Source organism: Globicephala melas, chromosome 11, assembly GCF_963455315.2.
Source record: "Globicephala melas chromosome 11, mGloMel1.2, whole genome shotgun sequence".
Taxonomy (NCBI): Eukaryota; Metazoa; Chordata; class Mammalia; order Artiodactyla; family Delphinidae; genus Globicephala; species Globicephala melas.
In genome coordinates, this window is record NC_083324.2 from 7,224,444 (window position 1) to 7,240,584 (window position 16,141).

Genomic DNA, 16,141 nt, shown 5'->3' on the forward strand with positions numbered 1-16,141 from the left:
CCCTGGGACAGCGGGAACCAAAGGGATGGGACTCAGGAAGTTTGGGGAAAGGGAGGGATTGCTCACCATCCTCAGTGGTGTCACTGTCACCCAGATCCTTGTGTGGTGGTGGCAGCGTGGTACCCAAGTGATGGACCATCTTCTTCTCCACCCAGCCCCTCCGGCGCAAAAGCCACCGGATCACAGGGTAGCAGCCTTGGATCATGAAAATCTTCTTCTGCTGCAAGGTGACAGAAGAATGCTTGTTCAGTAAGTATAGCCTAAGTGCCTGTCACAGGGGATATAACGGTGAACCAGACAGCTATGGCCTCTGCCTTCAGGAAATTTTTATATTCCAGTAGAAGAGACAGGCTATAAATAAATAGAAAAATAATCTGCATAATAATCATCACAAGAGTAACTATATTTATTTGCTAATATTTACTGAGCACCTTCTATGTGTTAATCACTTATATACATTACTAACAATGATATGTATTTTTAATAGATACTATTATCACCACTTAACTGGTTATGAAACAGAGACATAGAGAGATTGAGTAGCTTGGCCACACAGTGGTTAAGTGAAAGAGCAGGAATTTACATCCAGGCTGGCGAGCTCGAGAAACTGGATCTTAATGGGGACCCAGAGAAACAGTCAGGGGAGGCTGAGAAGGAGCCAGGAATGTGCAGAGCCGGGCAAATGGCAGTTCAGGCAGAGGGAAAAGCATGTGCAAAGGTCTTGAGGCTGGAGAGGTTGGGAGGAACTGGAAGGAAGCCAGGGTGAATGGAGTGTGGAAAATGAGGGGGAGACCTCCTGAGAGGTAGAAGTAGACTGTGGAAGGTCCTGCAGGCCTTGGAACGAACTTGAATTTTATATTAAGAGTAGCATGAAGCAATAAAGTGAAGGGAGGGAGTGACATAGTTGGAGGCTGTAAGTGTGGCTTGCTGGCTTGCTGTCGTACGGAAAACAGATGGAGGGGACAAGGATGGAAGCAGGGAGACGAGGCAGAAGGCTGTTGTTGTTTCTGCAGGTTCTTACAGTGGAGATGGATGGGAACAAGGCAATAGAGGTGAGATTCGTTTTGGAAATAGAGACTAGTTTTGCTGATGGGATTAGATGTGTGGGTGAGGGAACAGAAAGATCAGATTTCTGGCTTGAACAACTGGGAGATGGAGGAGATCAGAGAGTAGGGAGGAGAACAGGTTTGGGCAGGAAAATCAAGAGTATGGTTTGGGACATGGGTCTGAAATGCTTTGATGTTCCCTGGGCGATGTCAAGTCGGGGGCTGGATCTCTGGAGCGTGCAGTTAGAGGACAAGCTGGGCTGGAAAGGGCATGGAGGGGGCACAGCACACTGATTGGACTCACGGCCAAGGAGACAGGTGTGGAGAGGGACCCAGGGAACCAGGAGTGTCCCAAGAAGTCTTCAAAGGCAACTGAAAAGTAGCTGCCAGGGAGGGAGAAAGGAGAACTAGGAGTGTGCAGACAGCCAAAAGGGAAGGTACGTGTGGGGGGTCGGTGCCTAAGGTGCCAAACCAAGGTCAGGACAGAAGAGGGACTGACTGCTGGATCTGGCTCCTTGGAGGTCACCAGTGACCTTGACTAGAGTGGTTCCCGATGGGAGTGGGGAAGGGCAGGGAACCAGAGTGGTGGGAGCTGAGGAGTGAATCCCAGGTGAAGTAGACAATTCTGCCAAGAAGTCTGGCTGTGAAGGGGGTATTGAAAAATGGGGAAGTATTTGAAGATGGGTGTGGATCAAGGGATCAAGGATTTTTTTCTTGTATGTTTTCTAAGGATGGGAGAAAATAGTGCAGGGAGGCAGGATGAGCCACTCTCCAGGCCCTTTCTAGACCCCCAAGCTCCCTCCGACCTTGATAGCTCTCTCCACGTGGATCTTGGCGTTTCTGAGCCGGCCCATGTGTTGAGACGCCTTGGAGAATCCTCGCCAAAGGACAAGAGAACCTGCAGAAAGATGCGCAGTGGGGCTGGGGTTGGCACCCCTCCTCTCTCTCCACTCTTCATCCGGATGCTCATCCTCTACAGCTCTTCTCCGGATCGCCACGTCCGCCCCCAGTCTTCTGGTCCTGGCCCCAACTGCCTCGGGCCAGGAGGGGCGGGCCGCAAAGGGCCTCACCGTCCTGCGGCGGGTCGTCCTCCTGGGCCGGGGTGGGCGAGGGCCCAGGGGGAGCAGGGATCCGCGGCTCCCTGGGCGTGGCTGCCGTGGGCCGAGGACTCGAGGTCGCAGCCTAGGCGGAGCGCCGAGGCTGGGCTGCCTGCCCAGCGTTGGCCGCCTGCCGGAGCCTCCTCTGGAAGCTGGAACTCCGAGTGGCGCGCCCAGGGCCATGGGGCGGGGGGACTGGTGCAAGGCTCGGGCGGCAGCGGCTTTCGCGGCCAGCTGCACACGGGACCCGCGTCCTGGCGGTACCAGGCGGTGGAGCCGCAAGGTACAGCCCCCAGCTCCCCCGCCCTCAGGAGCAGCGCCGCGTCGGGGCCGTGCGTGCACCCCTCGCCGCGCGCGCGCGTTCCCAGGGCCCCAGAGCCCGCCTCCCGTCCGCGCGCAGCCGCGTCTCGCAGGAGGGCCCTTCGGTGCCGGAGCTGGGCCCTCCGTTCTGAGGCCCCGCCCTCTGTCTTTTGTCGCCTTAGAAACCATTCACCCGGCACAATCAGGCGTCGGGGGGCTGGTTCGGTGGGACTACTTCCAGCAGGCCAAACTCCGAGCCTCACCTGCCCCAGACCCTTAATGAACAGGGCGCTGGAGTTGGAAGCGCAGAGCACTCACTGGTCCGCCAGTTTCTGACAGAGTCCTGATTCTTTATCCAGCGCTTCCTGGGGCTTCAGTTATTCCGCAGTATTCATAGGGGACCACATGCTACGTGGTGAGCTAGGTGCTGGGGACCGGAAGAACAACCTAGGGATGGTCCCTGATTTCACGGAGCTTACAGCCAAGTGAAGGGGAAACAAACAAAAAGCAAGCAACACAGGAATAAAACAGGTGTAGGTATGATAAGGGCAATGAACAAGCAATGAACTGAAACTAGGAAGGGGGCACACTTTATATAAGGTAATCAAGGATGTCCTCTCTTAAGAGATGACATTTAAGCTGAAGCCTACAGAATGCAAAGGTGTTGAGGAGTTTGCCAGGGGAGGAATAGCATTCCAGGGAGAGGAAATTCTCAGCAACAGCCCTGAGAGAGTAAGAACCTTCCTGGGGAACTAAAAGGAAGCCAGTGTCCTGGTGAGACCTGATCAGATCTGCAGAACCTGGCAGATGGAGCTAGGGTAAGGTCCTTGGGGGTAGATTTGAAAGCCAGGGCAGTATTATGGGGAAAATAATGAAGTGCAGAACACACCCCGCCCCCCCACCCCCCCAAAAAACCCCTCGGAAATAAAGTATCATTGTTTGAGTCGACTGCAGAAAAAAACAAGTTATGCAACAGCCCTCAAGACAAGACTGTAAGCAACCTTTTTGGAAGTAGTAGGAAAGTGTTAACCTCAAATGTCACAGGTGAGATAAATAAGGCTCCAAGACGTTAAATAATTTGCCTTAAATCGCAAAGCAGAGGCAGCATTGGAACCCAGATCTGACTCCAGAGCCCCACTCTGAAACAGAATTGCTATTAGGGCTTCCCTGGTGGCGCAGTGGTTGAGAGTCTGCCTACCGATGCAGGGGACACGGGTTCGTGCCCCGGTCCGGGAAGATCCCACATGCTACAGAGTGGCTGGGCCTGTGAGCCATGGCCGCTGTGCCTGCGCGTCTGGAGCCCGTGCTCCGCAACAAGAGAGGCCACAACAGTGAGAGGCCCGCGTACCACACACACACACAAAAAGAAATGCTATTAAACACAAGTCCATGTCATCACTCAGAGGGTTGCCTACCAGTAATGCAAGTACCAAATGGACAGTCTGCGAGGCAAACTGTAGCAATGCCCACTCAAGCAAAGTCCACGAACGCAGCTTTTTTATTCACTGGTAGATCTGCTCATACAGTGACGGTGGGTCCTCCACAGAGCTGTCCAGCCAACCCTAACCACTGAAATCACTCTTCCCAACCCTGTGGCTGGTGACTGGGCTTCCCAAAAGGCATGCCGTCAGGAGAGGACCGGCTGATTGGCAACCGTCCGGTCTGTACTCACCAGCAGCAAATTTGGTTCTAGGGGCTCTGAACCCTGAGAGATGGATCTGTGACAAATGAGAGTTCTAGTTGGCTCACCCAGGCAATGCTGTCCTGTGAGGGCTGAGTGAGCAGCTACCATACTCTATTGGACATCCACCTTCACCGTGAGCACCTTCTTGAAAGCAACATTCACTGCAAAGCTAGGATACAGCCATATGCCCCAGAGAAGGGCACACCTAATTCTGCAAGGCAGGAGGGGGAGAGTCACAGAGGTAATGTCATAAAGGGGATGACAGCTGTCCAAGCTGCCCCCACCCCCAGCCCCTCCATCCTTTAACAGTACCTTGTCCTGTTTCAAGAGACCCCCTTTTGGCCACATGGAAGAAACTCTTGAAAACTCAGCTCAAAGGCCAACCCTTCTGAAACTTTTCCTGACATCCTCTTCCATAAAAACACCCCCTGTGGGCGCCCCCAGACTTCCAGTAGTGAATCTGAAATGCTTCAACGCACCTATTCACACACCCAGGCATTTTACTGGCCCCCCAAGTCTCCCTGAGACAGGGATGATGTCATCCCCCACATCCAGCACAATGGAAGTTACCAAACAGCTTGGATGCTGGGCTGGTGGAAAGATCAGCTACTATTTATTCAGTACCTGTACGGCAGGTACTGTGTCAGATTTACATTATCTCCACTTTAAGAAACTGAGGCACAGACTATAAATAACTCGCTCAAATTCATCAGTAAGAATCAGGACTCAAGACATTTTTTTTTAACTTCAAGGTATCACTAAGGCTTAGTGCTGTCCAAGAGAACTTTCTGCAACGATGGAAATGTTCTATTTACATACCCTGTGACCCGGCAGGCATCAGCAACTTGTAGCTATTGAGCACTGGTAGGACTGAGACAGTAGATTTTAAACTTTTTTAACTGTAACAATTAGACACACGTGGCTAGTGATTACTGTCAGCACAGGTAAAGGCAGAAAGCTTGGATTTGAACTCTACCCTCTTGCTCACTAGCTGGGAGATTCGGGGCAGACTGCTGCATCTCATGGAACCTCAGTTTCCTTAGCCATGAAATGGGATCATTATTTCTCTGAGGTTACCTTCTAGCCCAAATGAGCTCATTACATGAAAAGAACCAAAGCTCTATATAGGCAGAGAGAGCAGTTTCAGAAATGGGTGGAGCCTGGACTGCAATAGAGGTCTCTTGGGTTAGGGCCCTCGGCAGGACTAACGCCAGGGGCCAATCACGAAACTGTCTCTGGTGGGGACCCCCAGGCCCAAGTGCCAGCCAGATGGTCTTAGGGAAGAAAAAGCCTCACCTCCCAGCTTTTCAGGTATACACAGAGAGCACAGACCTCATGCACCCCCAGAGGGGCAAAAAGAGACTTTAATTAGGGGAGGGAGGATCCACCAGAATAAGAAAAGGTACAGCGAGCGTGGGAGCAGAGGAGCCAGAGCAGGCAGGAGGCCCCAGCCGGGAAGCTCTGGAGGACTCACCTCTCCACCTCTAGCCACAGGCACTGCACTGACAGACAAGGCGAAACAGCGGCCCCTCTCAGCTGGGAGGGCACGAAGAGGCCCCTGCGGCCAGAGGTTGCCTAGCTTTCAGGCCCCAGCTCCTAGGTGTGGCTGGTGGCCACCAGTTCAGCCCTTGTCCCCAACAAGTGCTGGGTGGCCATCTTCAGGCAGAGCTCAGGAAGCTGGCAGAGGGTCTCCACCGCTTCTATTGGCTCAAGGAAATAAGAGAACGAGGGAGAGGAACTGGAGTCTGAAACCTCCCTCCCTCCCCACCCGTGGTGGCTCCAGGGAGGAACAGTAGTCGCCTTCTGGCTCCAGGCCCGCCCAGACCCACAGCGACCAATAAGGTACAATCACTGGGACCAGTCACAGCCACTGGAGGTGGAGGTTGTTTGTTTAAAAAAAAAAAAAAAAGACAAAAAGGTTACAGTCTCCTACAAGCACAGAGTTTTAAGTTTCAAGACGTTAAAAAAAAATCTGTCCCGGCCCAGGGGACTGAACATCAGAAGCCAGCCTGACCAGGCACATGTGGCCTTGGGGCAGGTCCACTGCTGCTTTGCTGCCCAGCTAGCAAGCACACCCCCCCGCCCACATCTAATGCCCACCCCGACACCCAGCTCCCTTCCGCTGCTGCTGCCGCCGTCGCCACCGCTGCTCTGGGGAGTAACTCCAGGACGCCTTCGCAGAGACACGGGGGAGTCTGAGGGGGAAGGCCACGAGATCCAGCCAGATGCTTTAGAACTGTCAAGAGAACCAAGAGGCGGTGAATGATGTTATTACTGTATCCTCGCAGGCCTGCTCTGGGGAGGTGGGCTGATTTGAGAGCTGCAGCTGTACTCAGATCTCTGCAGGGCAGGGTTCGGTCTCAGGACACCCTGTGGGCACACTCTAATTTAGCCAGCATTCAGCAGTGTGACCTTTGGGGCACTGGCCCTAAAAACTAGCACTGGACAAGGCAGAAAAATTAAGGGTGACGTGGGTTTTTCCACAGCTCCCCTTGGTCGTGCCACAAGGGCTGCCAGAAAGCCCTGTCACTGTGCCTTGCTTACTGAACTGAGGTTGCCTTCTTTAGAAATGGGGGCTCACATGCAAATGCTTGGGGATTCAGAGAGGGAGCCAGGATCTGGTACTCTGTGTCAAGCTCTGGGTGGTCCTCCAAGTAAGACAGGCCCTTGAAATGCTTTCTAACCTCAAATATCTCCCATGGTGCCTAGAACAGCCCTGGACATTTTATAGACCAGAGGTTGTGGACCAATGGCCCACGAGCTGAACTCAGCCCAAAGATGAGCAGTGTTTGGCCCACGGTTTAAAAGAATATGAATCAGTCGATATGAATATGAATTAGCCAACCTTGAAAATATAGTACACTGCACAAAGATCCAGATTTTGAGATTCTTTTGATGAAGCCACGGAGGGCCAGAGCTGTGCGGTGGTGATCCTCTTCAGGTGAGGCATGTGCTCACCAGATCCCCACACGGCCCGCCTCACTCATGTACATTACCGGCCCGACCCTTACATGCACCTGATGCCATTATACTATCTTAGATCTTGAGTCTGAAAACTCCAATTCCTGGTTCCTTCACTTACTGGCTGAGGCACCTTGGACATATGACTTAACTTCCAGAGCCCAGATAACTCATCTATGAAATGGGGACGCCACCTGATTCAAAGATTGTTTTAGGTATTAAATGAGATACTTGAACGTACATTTTTAGCTGTATTACCACAGAAATGTACTTACTGTAACAACTAAATGACTGTCGAATGAATGACCCAAATACTAAATTGGGACAAGAACTATTTTTCTTCAGTTGAGTTCAGAGGCCTCGCAGTGCCCTGGCCATATAACCTTGTGCTACAATACAGGGAAAGCTTACTAGGCACCAGGTGATATGCTTTATACACATTTCTTCATTAATGCTCAACCACACTGAATGGTACGTATTAATTAACAGTCTCACTTCACAGCCGAGGAAACTGAGGCTTAGTTGAGAGGTTCTGTAACATGCCCGAGGAAGCAGTGGAGCCGGACTCACACATAGGTGGCCTGACTCCACGGCCTGTGTGACCTGAACAAGCGTGTTCCCCTGGCTGCACAGTACAGCTACTTTGTACACTGGCTGTCCTCAGTATAATTAAAGCCCAGGGGAAGCGGGTGTAATATCCATTTTCAGGAATCTGAGCTCCTCCGGGGCTGGATCTGTACGCACTGGTAGGAGTAAACACTAATTCTACCATCCAGGGATCATAGTTGACTCTGAGGGGAACATAACAACAAACCAAGGACTGTTTGGAAAAAGAAAAACAAAAGAAGGCACGTCGTGAATGACTAAAAAAGAACAACTGTGTCATCACTTCATCAGTGTAAACAATTCGTCCTCCTCAAAGGGCTGTAGTCCTTTCCGTCACGAAGCCACAAACAACTAAAGAGGGATCTGTAGGACTTAAGCCGTGAAAACGATGGAAAACAGGCTGAAGAAATCATGACTTTAAGCCTGAGAAGCAGATGCCAAAGGAAACTATTCCAGTCTGTTTGAAAACTGGAATTATACTCTGATTAACTGCCCTATACTCCTAGAAAATTCACATGTGGATTTAACTTGCCTCACTCGGGGATTGAACTAGATACAGGGAAGGACTGTGTACACTTTGAGATGTAGAAATGAGCGACTAAGAGAGGCATCACCCAGGCCCCCGGAGATGGAAAATGCCCTGCAGCTCTCCAACATGAAGCACGGGCCCTCCCGCCCCAAGGAATCAGGCTGACCTGCAGCCCACCAGAGCTCCTAGAGGCCTCAGGAAATATTCACCCACCGTTGGCACCACTTTCCCACCAGATGCTAAATTCTCAGCACGACCCATAGGTCTTTCTACTTCTGGAAACAAACCAGGAAGGCCCCTACACTTACATTCTTGAGGAACTCCTCGGCCACAATGCGCGCACGGGCATTGACCGACAGCTTCATCTCACTGATCTCCTTGTCGATTTCTTCCATGAAGTGGATCACAAAGTCCACCAACTTGTGTTTATACATCTGCTCTGTGTGGAAGTTGGTGATCAGAAAACTGATGTCATACCCCTAGGGAAGGAAGACAGTGGGGAGCAGGGAGAGAAGAAACAGGAGAGAATCAGCATCCTGGGGGCGCTGAGCTGGCCGTGCCCTCTACGTCCACTTAGCCACATGCTTCCAGTTGCTTGTGACCCTATCCCAAGCTACATGCCCTTCAGGCAGCAGCCCACCTGCTCTGGTGGGGTGTGTATGTTGGATCCAAGGAACCAACAGTTGGATCAACTAAACCCAGTTGAGAATTTTGTGTCTATCAGACATCTCTGGCAGACTATCTGTGGCACAGACAGTTGCATTCAGAATGAGTCAACGGAGAGTGAAGGGACTGGAAATCTTGTCAAAGAAGAATCTCTTCAAACAAAAGGAACATCTAGTCCAGAGAGAAGCGAAGATGCTGTGGGAGAAGGATGGGACTGAGGTCTTTAACTATCAGATGGGCTGTGTGTAGAAGAGCAATTTTATTTATTCTGGGTGGCCCTGGAGGTTAGATCTAGGACCAGAAATTTTAGCTCAGGATGAGGACGAGCTTGGCCAACATGTCTAATGTGTTTGACGATGGTGTTTGCTGCTCTGTGTGGTAGTTGCTTAGTCACTGGCAGAGAGTTGATCTGGCAGGGAGTCTGTAGAGAGGACTCAAGTACAAAGTCAGACAACAAGTGACCCAATGTCAACTGTGGCCTTGAGACTCTGATTCAGTTGGTGGCAGAGTTTAGATTTCTGATTCATCATGCCCTTTCTGCCGCTAGACTATAGGCTCTGGGAAGGTGCACAGTGCATCTCATCTTTTTTGCCTTTTCCATGGTTGAGGCAGACCCAGCCTCCGAAGCTGATTCCCCTTATTCCCACAACAGCCGAAACGAAGGCCAATTCTCACCCACGAAGGCCGTGGGTGCCCTACAGCTGGGGGAGCAGCAATCCCAGTTCTAGAAACAATCCCAGGCCAGTAACAGTTGATGCAGTAGTGGAATTCTGGGTATTACAAACATATGGATCACACAGTCTCACCTCCACTGGTTTCCTTCGGAGGATAAAGAAGTTCTCTGCTCTCATCATCATGAAGCGCATGAACTTGTGACATAAAATCTTCTCGATCTCATCAGCCTGGCGAGAGCAAAGGAGAAACGTGTTTCCCTAAAGCTGACACTCTAGGCCAACAGAAATCTGGAGCCTGGTCTTCTGACTGCAATTTCTCCCAGGTTCGCTGGAGGTAGTGGGGTTGGGTATTGGAACACCACCACCTGAACTCTGAATCGTGGGGTAACTGGTTGCCAACTGAAAAGAGGGTCTACTACATTAGGGCCCTCCAACTTAATGGGACGTTATCATGATCTTGCCTTCACCCATTCCAGAAAAGTAATTCTGGCAAGCCCACATCTTTTTTTAATTTTAATTTTTTGGCCACGCCGCATGGCATGCAGAGTTCCTCGACCAGGGATAGAACCTGTGCCCCCTGCAGTAGAAGTACAGAGTCTTAACCACTGGAAGGGAAGTCCTGGCAAACTCAAACCTTTTATCTGTTCCTTCTGCAGACTTCCTGAGACTCCCCTGGTGGTGCAGTGGTTAAGAATCCGCCTGCAAACGCAGGGGACATGGGTTCGAGCCCTAGTCCGGGAAGATCATGCCGCAGAGCTACTACGTCCATGTGCCACAACTACTGGGCCCACACGCCACAACTACTGAAGCCTGTGTGCCTAGAGCCTGTGCTCCGCAACAAGAGGAACAGATAAACCTTTCATCTGTTCCTTCCAGAGTCCACAACTATATTCAAAACTACCCTTTCCTTTCTTATTTCACTAGTGCTACATTTTCCAGTCTGTGATACATACTGTGAAGAATATCAGAGATAACCTTAGGTGGTCTCCACGTTAGTAGCAATGAACATCAAACAAACCCCAAAGTTTCTCCCTGATGAACTCTCAACATTTCTGAAGGAAGAATTTTGCTGCACAGGGCAGACACACCCTTAACAGCCCCCAACACTTGTTAATCTCCCCTTTCAACAAACAGAGCAGGCCCTTGGCTTAGAGCTTTCTATAGGCAGAAGTGTCTAGTCTGAACTTAATAACCTTGTTGTTTTCAACGTGCTTGTTTTTTAGACTTGTCCTCAATTTGGCAAGTGGTATTGTTTTTCCATTTGTGGCACAAAGTTTCTTTTTCAAACAAATTTAAGTAGGAGAAAATAAGTTGGGCTTCCCTGGTGGCGCACTGGTTAATAATCTGCCTGTCAATGCAGGGGACACGGGTTCGAGCCCTGGTCCGGGAAGATCCCACATGCCACGGAGGAACTAAGCCCGTGTGCCACAACTACTGAGCCTGCACTCTAGAGCCCATGAGCCACAACTACTAAGCCCACGTGCCACAACTACTGAAGCCCACGCGCCACAACTACTGAAGCCCACGTGCCTAGAGCCCACATACTGCAATGAAGAGTAGCCCCCACTTGTGGCAACTAAACAAGGCCCACGTGCAGCAGCAAAGACCCAACATAGCCAAGAAGAAATAAATAAATAAATAATAAGTCAATAAGTTAATTGAAAGAAATCTATTAAGTAAAGAAGTGTCCAAGTAGTCGATAAATATGGCAGAAATTATGGTGGTAGTGGGAGTGTCAGACATTTGTGAAACACAGAGGAAAGATAAGAAATTACACTTCCTGAGACTCCCCTGGTGGCGCAGTGGTTAAGAATCCACCTGCAAACGCAGGGGACATGGGTTCGAGCCCTAGTCCGGGAAGATCATGCCGCAGAGCTACTACGTTCATGCGCCACAACTACTGGGCCCACACACCACAACTACTGAAGCCTGTGTGCCTAGAGCCTGTGCTCCGCAACAAGAGGAACCACAATGAGAAGCCCGCACACTGCAAGGAAGAGTAGCCCCTGCTCGCCGCAACTAGAGAAAGCCTGTGCATGGCAACGAAGACCCAGCAGTGAAAAATAAATAAACTAAATTTATTAAAAAAAAAAAGAAATTACACTTCATATTTTTACCCTAAATCTCCCTTTCGGAGTTTATGGCTATCAAATTGATACTGTTACTGCTTATTTTTCTGAACTGGACTTATCCTTCATTCCTTAGGAAAAGTTTTGTGACCTGACACCAAACTGGCCTGTAGCCTTGGCTGCTACATTTCCTGCCTTCTAATGCAGAGCAAGGCCTAGAAGATGGGGCTGATCTCTCTTTATCTACCGAGCTGATGAGTTTGGCAAATCATTGCCTGGTAATAGAACCTGGGTTTCTTTGCACCCTGAATCTGGCATGCTGATCTCTCACATGGGGGCCCCTGGCCTCCCGGTGAGGCAGGGGATCTGTGGTGAGCTCACCTGTTTCACAGCAATGCTGACCCGGACAGAGTTGATGGAGCCTTCAATCAGAACCTTTTCCTTCTCATTCCTGCTGATGGTCACAGGCTGTAGCAGGAGCTCTTTGCTACTCCTGAAAACACAAAATCACAGAGGCCTCTGTACTATAAAAGAACAGAATGGTCAAGGAGACCCCACAGCAGATCCTAGAATCACTATCTGGGACCACAGAGTCCAAGGAATAGGAGACTCACAAGCAGGGGTGCTCCAAGATGGGGGCAGCAAGCGTGTTCTCCAGCAGAAAGAGCACAGGCTCTGGAGTCAGGGCGAAAACGTTTTGAAATCCAGCCTCCTCTGTTACTTTCCTTGGGCAAGTTACCCTGTTGGAATCTCAACTTCCTCATTTGTAAAATGACTCTGATTCCTATTTCACTGCTGAGGACTGAGAGAGATCAAAAAGGGTCAAGTGTCTAACAGTGTGCCTGGCACACTGTAGGAGCTTTACAAATGACAGCTCTTATTTTCATAACTATAGGCAAACCCATACACTGTTTAGGGAATGAGGAGAGAACCTGCCTTAGAGAGAAGGACAAGCTAAAATCGAACAGTCTGGCCTCCTTTAATGATCAATCCAGAAGGATTCACTTGTTCAACATTAAGATCCCTCTCAGCTCAGTTCCCATTTTGATGTCCCTGGATCCCTGTGATGATAGTTGGTAGTTAACTATGGTGGTGCTATCTGGGAGCTATTATCCTTTAAAAATACCTATTGGAAACCATATATGTTAAGTAGCATAAAAGGGCACATCCTAACATCTTGTCAGTTTTCTTAAATTCAAATCATATCAACTTAGTGTGGTAACACTGCTTATCTCAGTTGTATATGTCCCAGATTAAATTTTAAAGGGGAAAAAGAATAATTATTTACAAAACATAAATTACATAAGAGAAAATAATCCCAAGTACGGAATATTTGGAGTAGACGACGGATGAGTCCATTTTTTTTGGGGGGGGGGGGTGGTGGGGGCGGAATCCTTGATCTTTAAATTAGAAAAGAATAGAGATGGCATCTCAGGTAACTAAATTCTTAGTCTACTCCTTAAACTGCCAGAGGGCTCACTAACTCCATGGGAGGTAATTCCCAAATGGCCCTACGCTGAGAAGTCACACCTTGCGTCAAGCAATCTTGGCTCCAGAGCAGCTTCTCCCCTGAGTTTTGTCCTGCCAACCCACTGACCCTATTTTCTGAACTTCAAATTGGGAACCATTGTTCATCTGGCAGCAAGACAAAAAATGTGAACTGTAGTTGTACTGACAACTCCAGGATGGAAGTTACTCATGGCACACAGTCATCTCTGGGTGCTGCACCCATTAACCCCACCCCTTTTCCTTCCCTACCTGACTTCCACTTCGGGCTTGTTGTGTCGTTCTACCACCTGGGAGGAGAAATTCTCCAGGCAGAGGGCAGCCTGCAGTGTGGCCCGCACGGCACTCAGGTAGGGACGGAGAGTGGCAGTCTGTAGGAAAAAGGCCAACAGAGGATCAGAATCTGTCTCACCAAACCCACTGGTCCCCTAGTCCAGCTACACAGGAGCCAGGCAGTACTCAGGGTCCCTGACTCTCAGATACTACGGTAAACACAATAGACTAGGCCTTCAAGGTGCCTTTCATTCTAGGTTTAGAACAGTGGTTCTCAACAGGGGACCATTTTGCCTGGCAGGGGACATTTGGCAATGTCAAGACATTTTTCATTTTTACAACGTGGGGTGGGGTAGGGGTTACTGGTGTTGAGTAGACAGAAGTCAGGCATACTGCTAAATATCCTACAATGCACAACAAAGAATTATTCAGCCCCAAATACTGCTGAAGTTGAGAAACTCTGGTCTAGAAGCATACAGGTGAATGACTGTTTTCAATCTACCTTTTGAGCCAACAAATGTATAGATCTACAGTGTGCCAGCCTGGGAATTCAAAGATGATTAAGACCTTCTCTACCCTTAAAACAGCTCGACTAGGTCAGGAAAACAGAGAAAGTAACTATGATATAATGGGTAAAATGTAAAAGAAATTTACAATTTTTATTTCCAAAAAAAATTGGTTTTGATTTGAAGATGGAAATAAGATTAGGAGGACTTTACAATGATAAAAAGTAGAATGACATTCCCAATAGAGGCAACGGTGTCTAGCTACACTGGCCTGTCTTCAGTTCCTTGTATTAGCCAAGTTTTTTCTCACCTCAGGCCTTCACACATGCCAAACCATCTATCTGCAGGCTTTTCTCCCCCTTCTTTGCCTAAGTCATCCTTTAGATCTTGGTTTATTCAGGGAAGGCCTCCTCCTTCCTCAGAGAGGCCTTTCCTGACTTCGCTCTTCATTGCACTTACTATAATTTACAGTGACACACCCTTTATATATCGTTCATAAAGTAATTTTCTCCTTCACTAAACTGTAAGCTCCATGGTCAACAGACCATGTCTATTTTATTCAAATTTACATACCCTGCACCTAGGTCAGTCAGCACCTTACATATACTCTGTCTTACTCAGTTTCTGTAGAATAAGTGAATGAATGAAAAAATAACTTAAGCAAGATCAGAATAACAAAAAAGGGCAGTAAGAGTTCCAGAAGTAGTAATGAGTACAGTGTTGCCAGGAAGCATTTTAGATTCTATGGATGAGGCTGCAGTAGTAGCCTAGAGATTCATGGGGAATCTCAAATGCCAGGCTACTGAGTGTAGCTCTTCTTTTAAGGTGGCAAGGAACTGCTGGGGCTTTCTGAGGAGGAAGTTACATGACTACAGTTGCATGGCAACTCTGTGGAGAATGGACTGGAGGAGAGGGAAGTGAGAGAGCAGGCAGAGAAGATTATTTAAGGAGGGTAATGAGGGCTTGGCCTGGAGCAATGCAGGACAAGCAAGATTATCTCTGTCAAAATTCAGACAGCAAATCTGAAAAAGGTGCATTTTAGGTGGCCAGCCCTGTGGTGCCTGCCCTTTCAAAAATAAAACAGACACATTCTCATGTAATATCTCAACAAGTTTGATGTTTAAAAAATCAAGAGGCATGGCCTAAATTAAAACAAAAAAAAGAATATCCCAGCTTTCTAGCTGACATAAGAGGACACAAAGGCGGAATAAGTAACACAAGAGGGTGAGCAAGTTTAGGGAGAGAAGATGAGTTTTGATCCAGAGGTCTAATTTCAAGGTGTCTTCAAGATATCCAGGTGAACCTTGAACGAGAACCTTCCCAGGTGAACCTAGGAAGGTAGATTTAGGAGTCACCATAAATCACATGGTCACGAAAACCTGTACATTAAATAGGTATCACCAGAGAGAGTGCAAAGAGGGGAAGGTAGTGAGCCAAGTCTCAGTTGCCAGGAACACCCACAGTTATCAAGAGAATTTCCTGCAAGGGAGGGGTCAGCAGTATGAGAGCTTATATTCTACAGTAAGGCTGATACGGTTGAGTTCTGACCAGGAAGAGGTCTACGTAGAGGAAGCATAAAAGAGATCCTTCAGTGAGAAAGAAGCAAGGCTGGGGCAACATGAAGAGTGGGATAAGCAAGTGTGGAAGTTTCCCTGAGAGAACTGTGGGGTCAAGCGGGTAAGAGAGAACAGGGGAGTGTATTTAGTGAAGGTCTACTCTGGGTGGGGAGGTGGCCCTACTACGGGCTGCGGCTTACTACGTGCCTTCGAGGCGCTACCACGAACCTAGGAGAGCCCACTTCCGGCTTCCTCCATGCCTCAGTATCCCCCACCTGCTTCAAGGACCAGACTATGCAGCCGCAAGGCCTGCTTCTTACAAGGGCGTCCCCCGCTCGCCCCTTCCTCACCTCGGCCCCGCCCCGCCCTCTTTCTCCCAGCCTCAGGGTGCCCCCACACCCCCTGCATCCCTCGGCCCAGGGCCTCTCCGCTGCAAAGCCGCATCTCCCCCAGACCCAGATCCCTGAGACAGAACAGCGGGGGTCCCGGGCCCGGGGCCCGTCTCTCACCATCGCGGGCGCTGGCTGGGCCGGAAAGCGGAAGTGCGGAAGTGGCCAGTCCCGCGCCGCCTTCTCTTTCGCGAGAAGCGCAGCCGCAGTCTCCGCCCGGACGTCTGGACTGTACCATCAACGCTCCGAGCGGGGGAGGAGGAGGCTAAGAACATTTGG

At 49.6% G+C, this 16,141-nt stretch overlaps 2 protein-coding genes across 2 annotated transcripts in view; both read right to left on the reverse strand.

The window, feature by feature from the left end:
• TTLL3 (tubulin tyrosine ligase like 3) overlaps positions 1–2,492 on the reverse strand; it is a 29,121-nt gene extending 26,629 nt beyond the window's left edge. The window contains 2 exon segments of the mRNA XM_060308435.2: positions 67–220; positions 1,853–2,492. Coding sequence (XP_060164418.1) covers positions 67–220; positions 1,853–2,326 — 628 coding nt within the window. The 5' untranslated portion in view covers positions 2,327–2,492.
• A 2,968-nt stretch (positions 2,493–5,460) lies between these two features.
• On the reverse strand, positions 5,461–16,102 carry ARPC4 (actin related protein 2/3 complex subunit 4). The gene is made up of 6 exons (XM_030840737.3): positions 15,983–16,102; positions 13,391–13,509; positions 12,014–12,125; positions 9,696–9,791; positions 8,532–8,702; positions 5,461–6,363 (listed from the first exon to the last, which is right to left on the reverse strand). The coding sequence occupies exons 1-6, from the start codon at positions 15,983–15,985 to the stop codon at positions 6,358–6,360; spliced, it is 507 nt and encodes a 168-aa protein (XP_030696597.1). The 5' UTR covers positions 15,986–16,102; the 3' UTR covers positions 5,461–6,357.
• Positions 16,103–16,141: the final 39 nt, after the last annotated feature.

Bases quoted from the DNA above. Each gene is read 5' to 3' on its own strand.
- ARPC4 (XM_030840737.3), bottom strand. The intron at 12,126-13,390 runs GTAGGGAAGGAA...TTGTGTTTTCAG, and splicing joins AAGCCCGAAGTGGAAGTCAG to GAGTAGCAAAGAGCTCCTGC. The intron at 8,703-9,695 runs GTGAGACTGTGT...TTCCTTCCCTAG, and splicing joins TCCGAAGGAAACCAGTGGAG to GGGTATGACATCAGTTTTCT.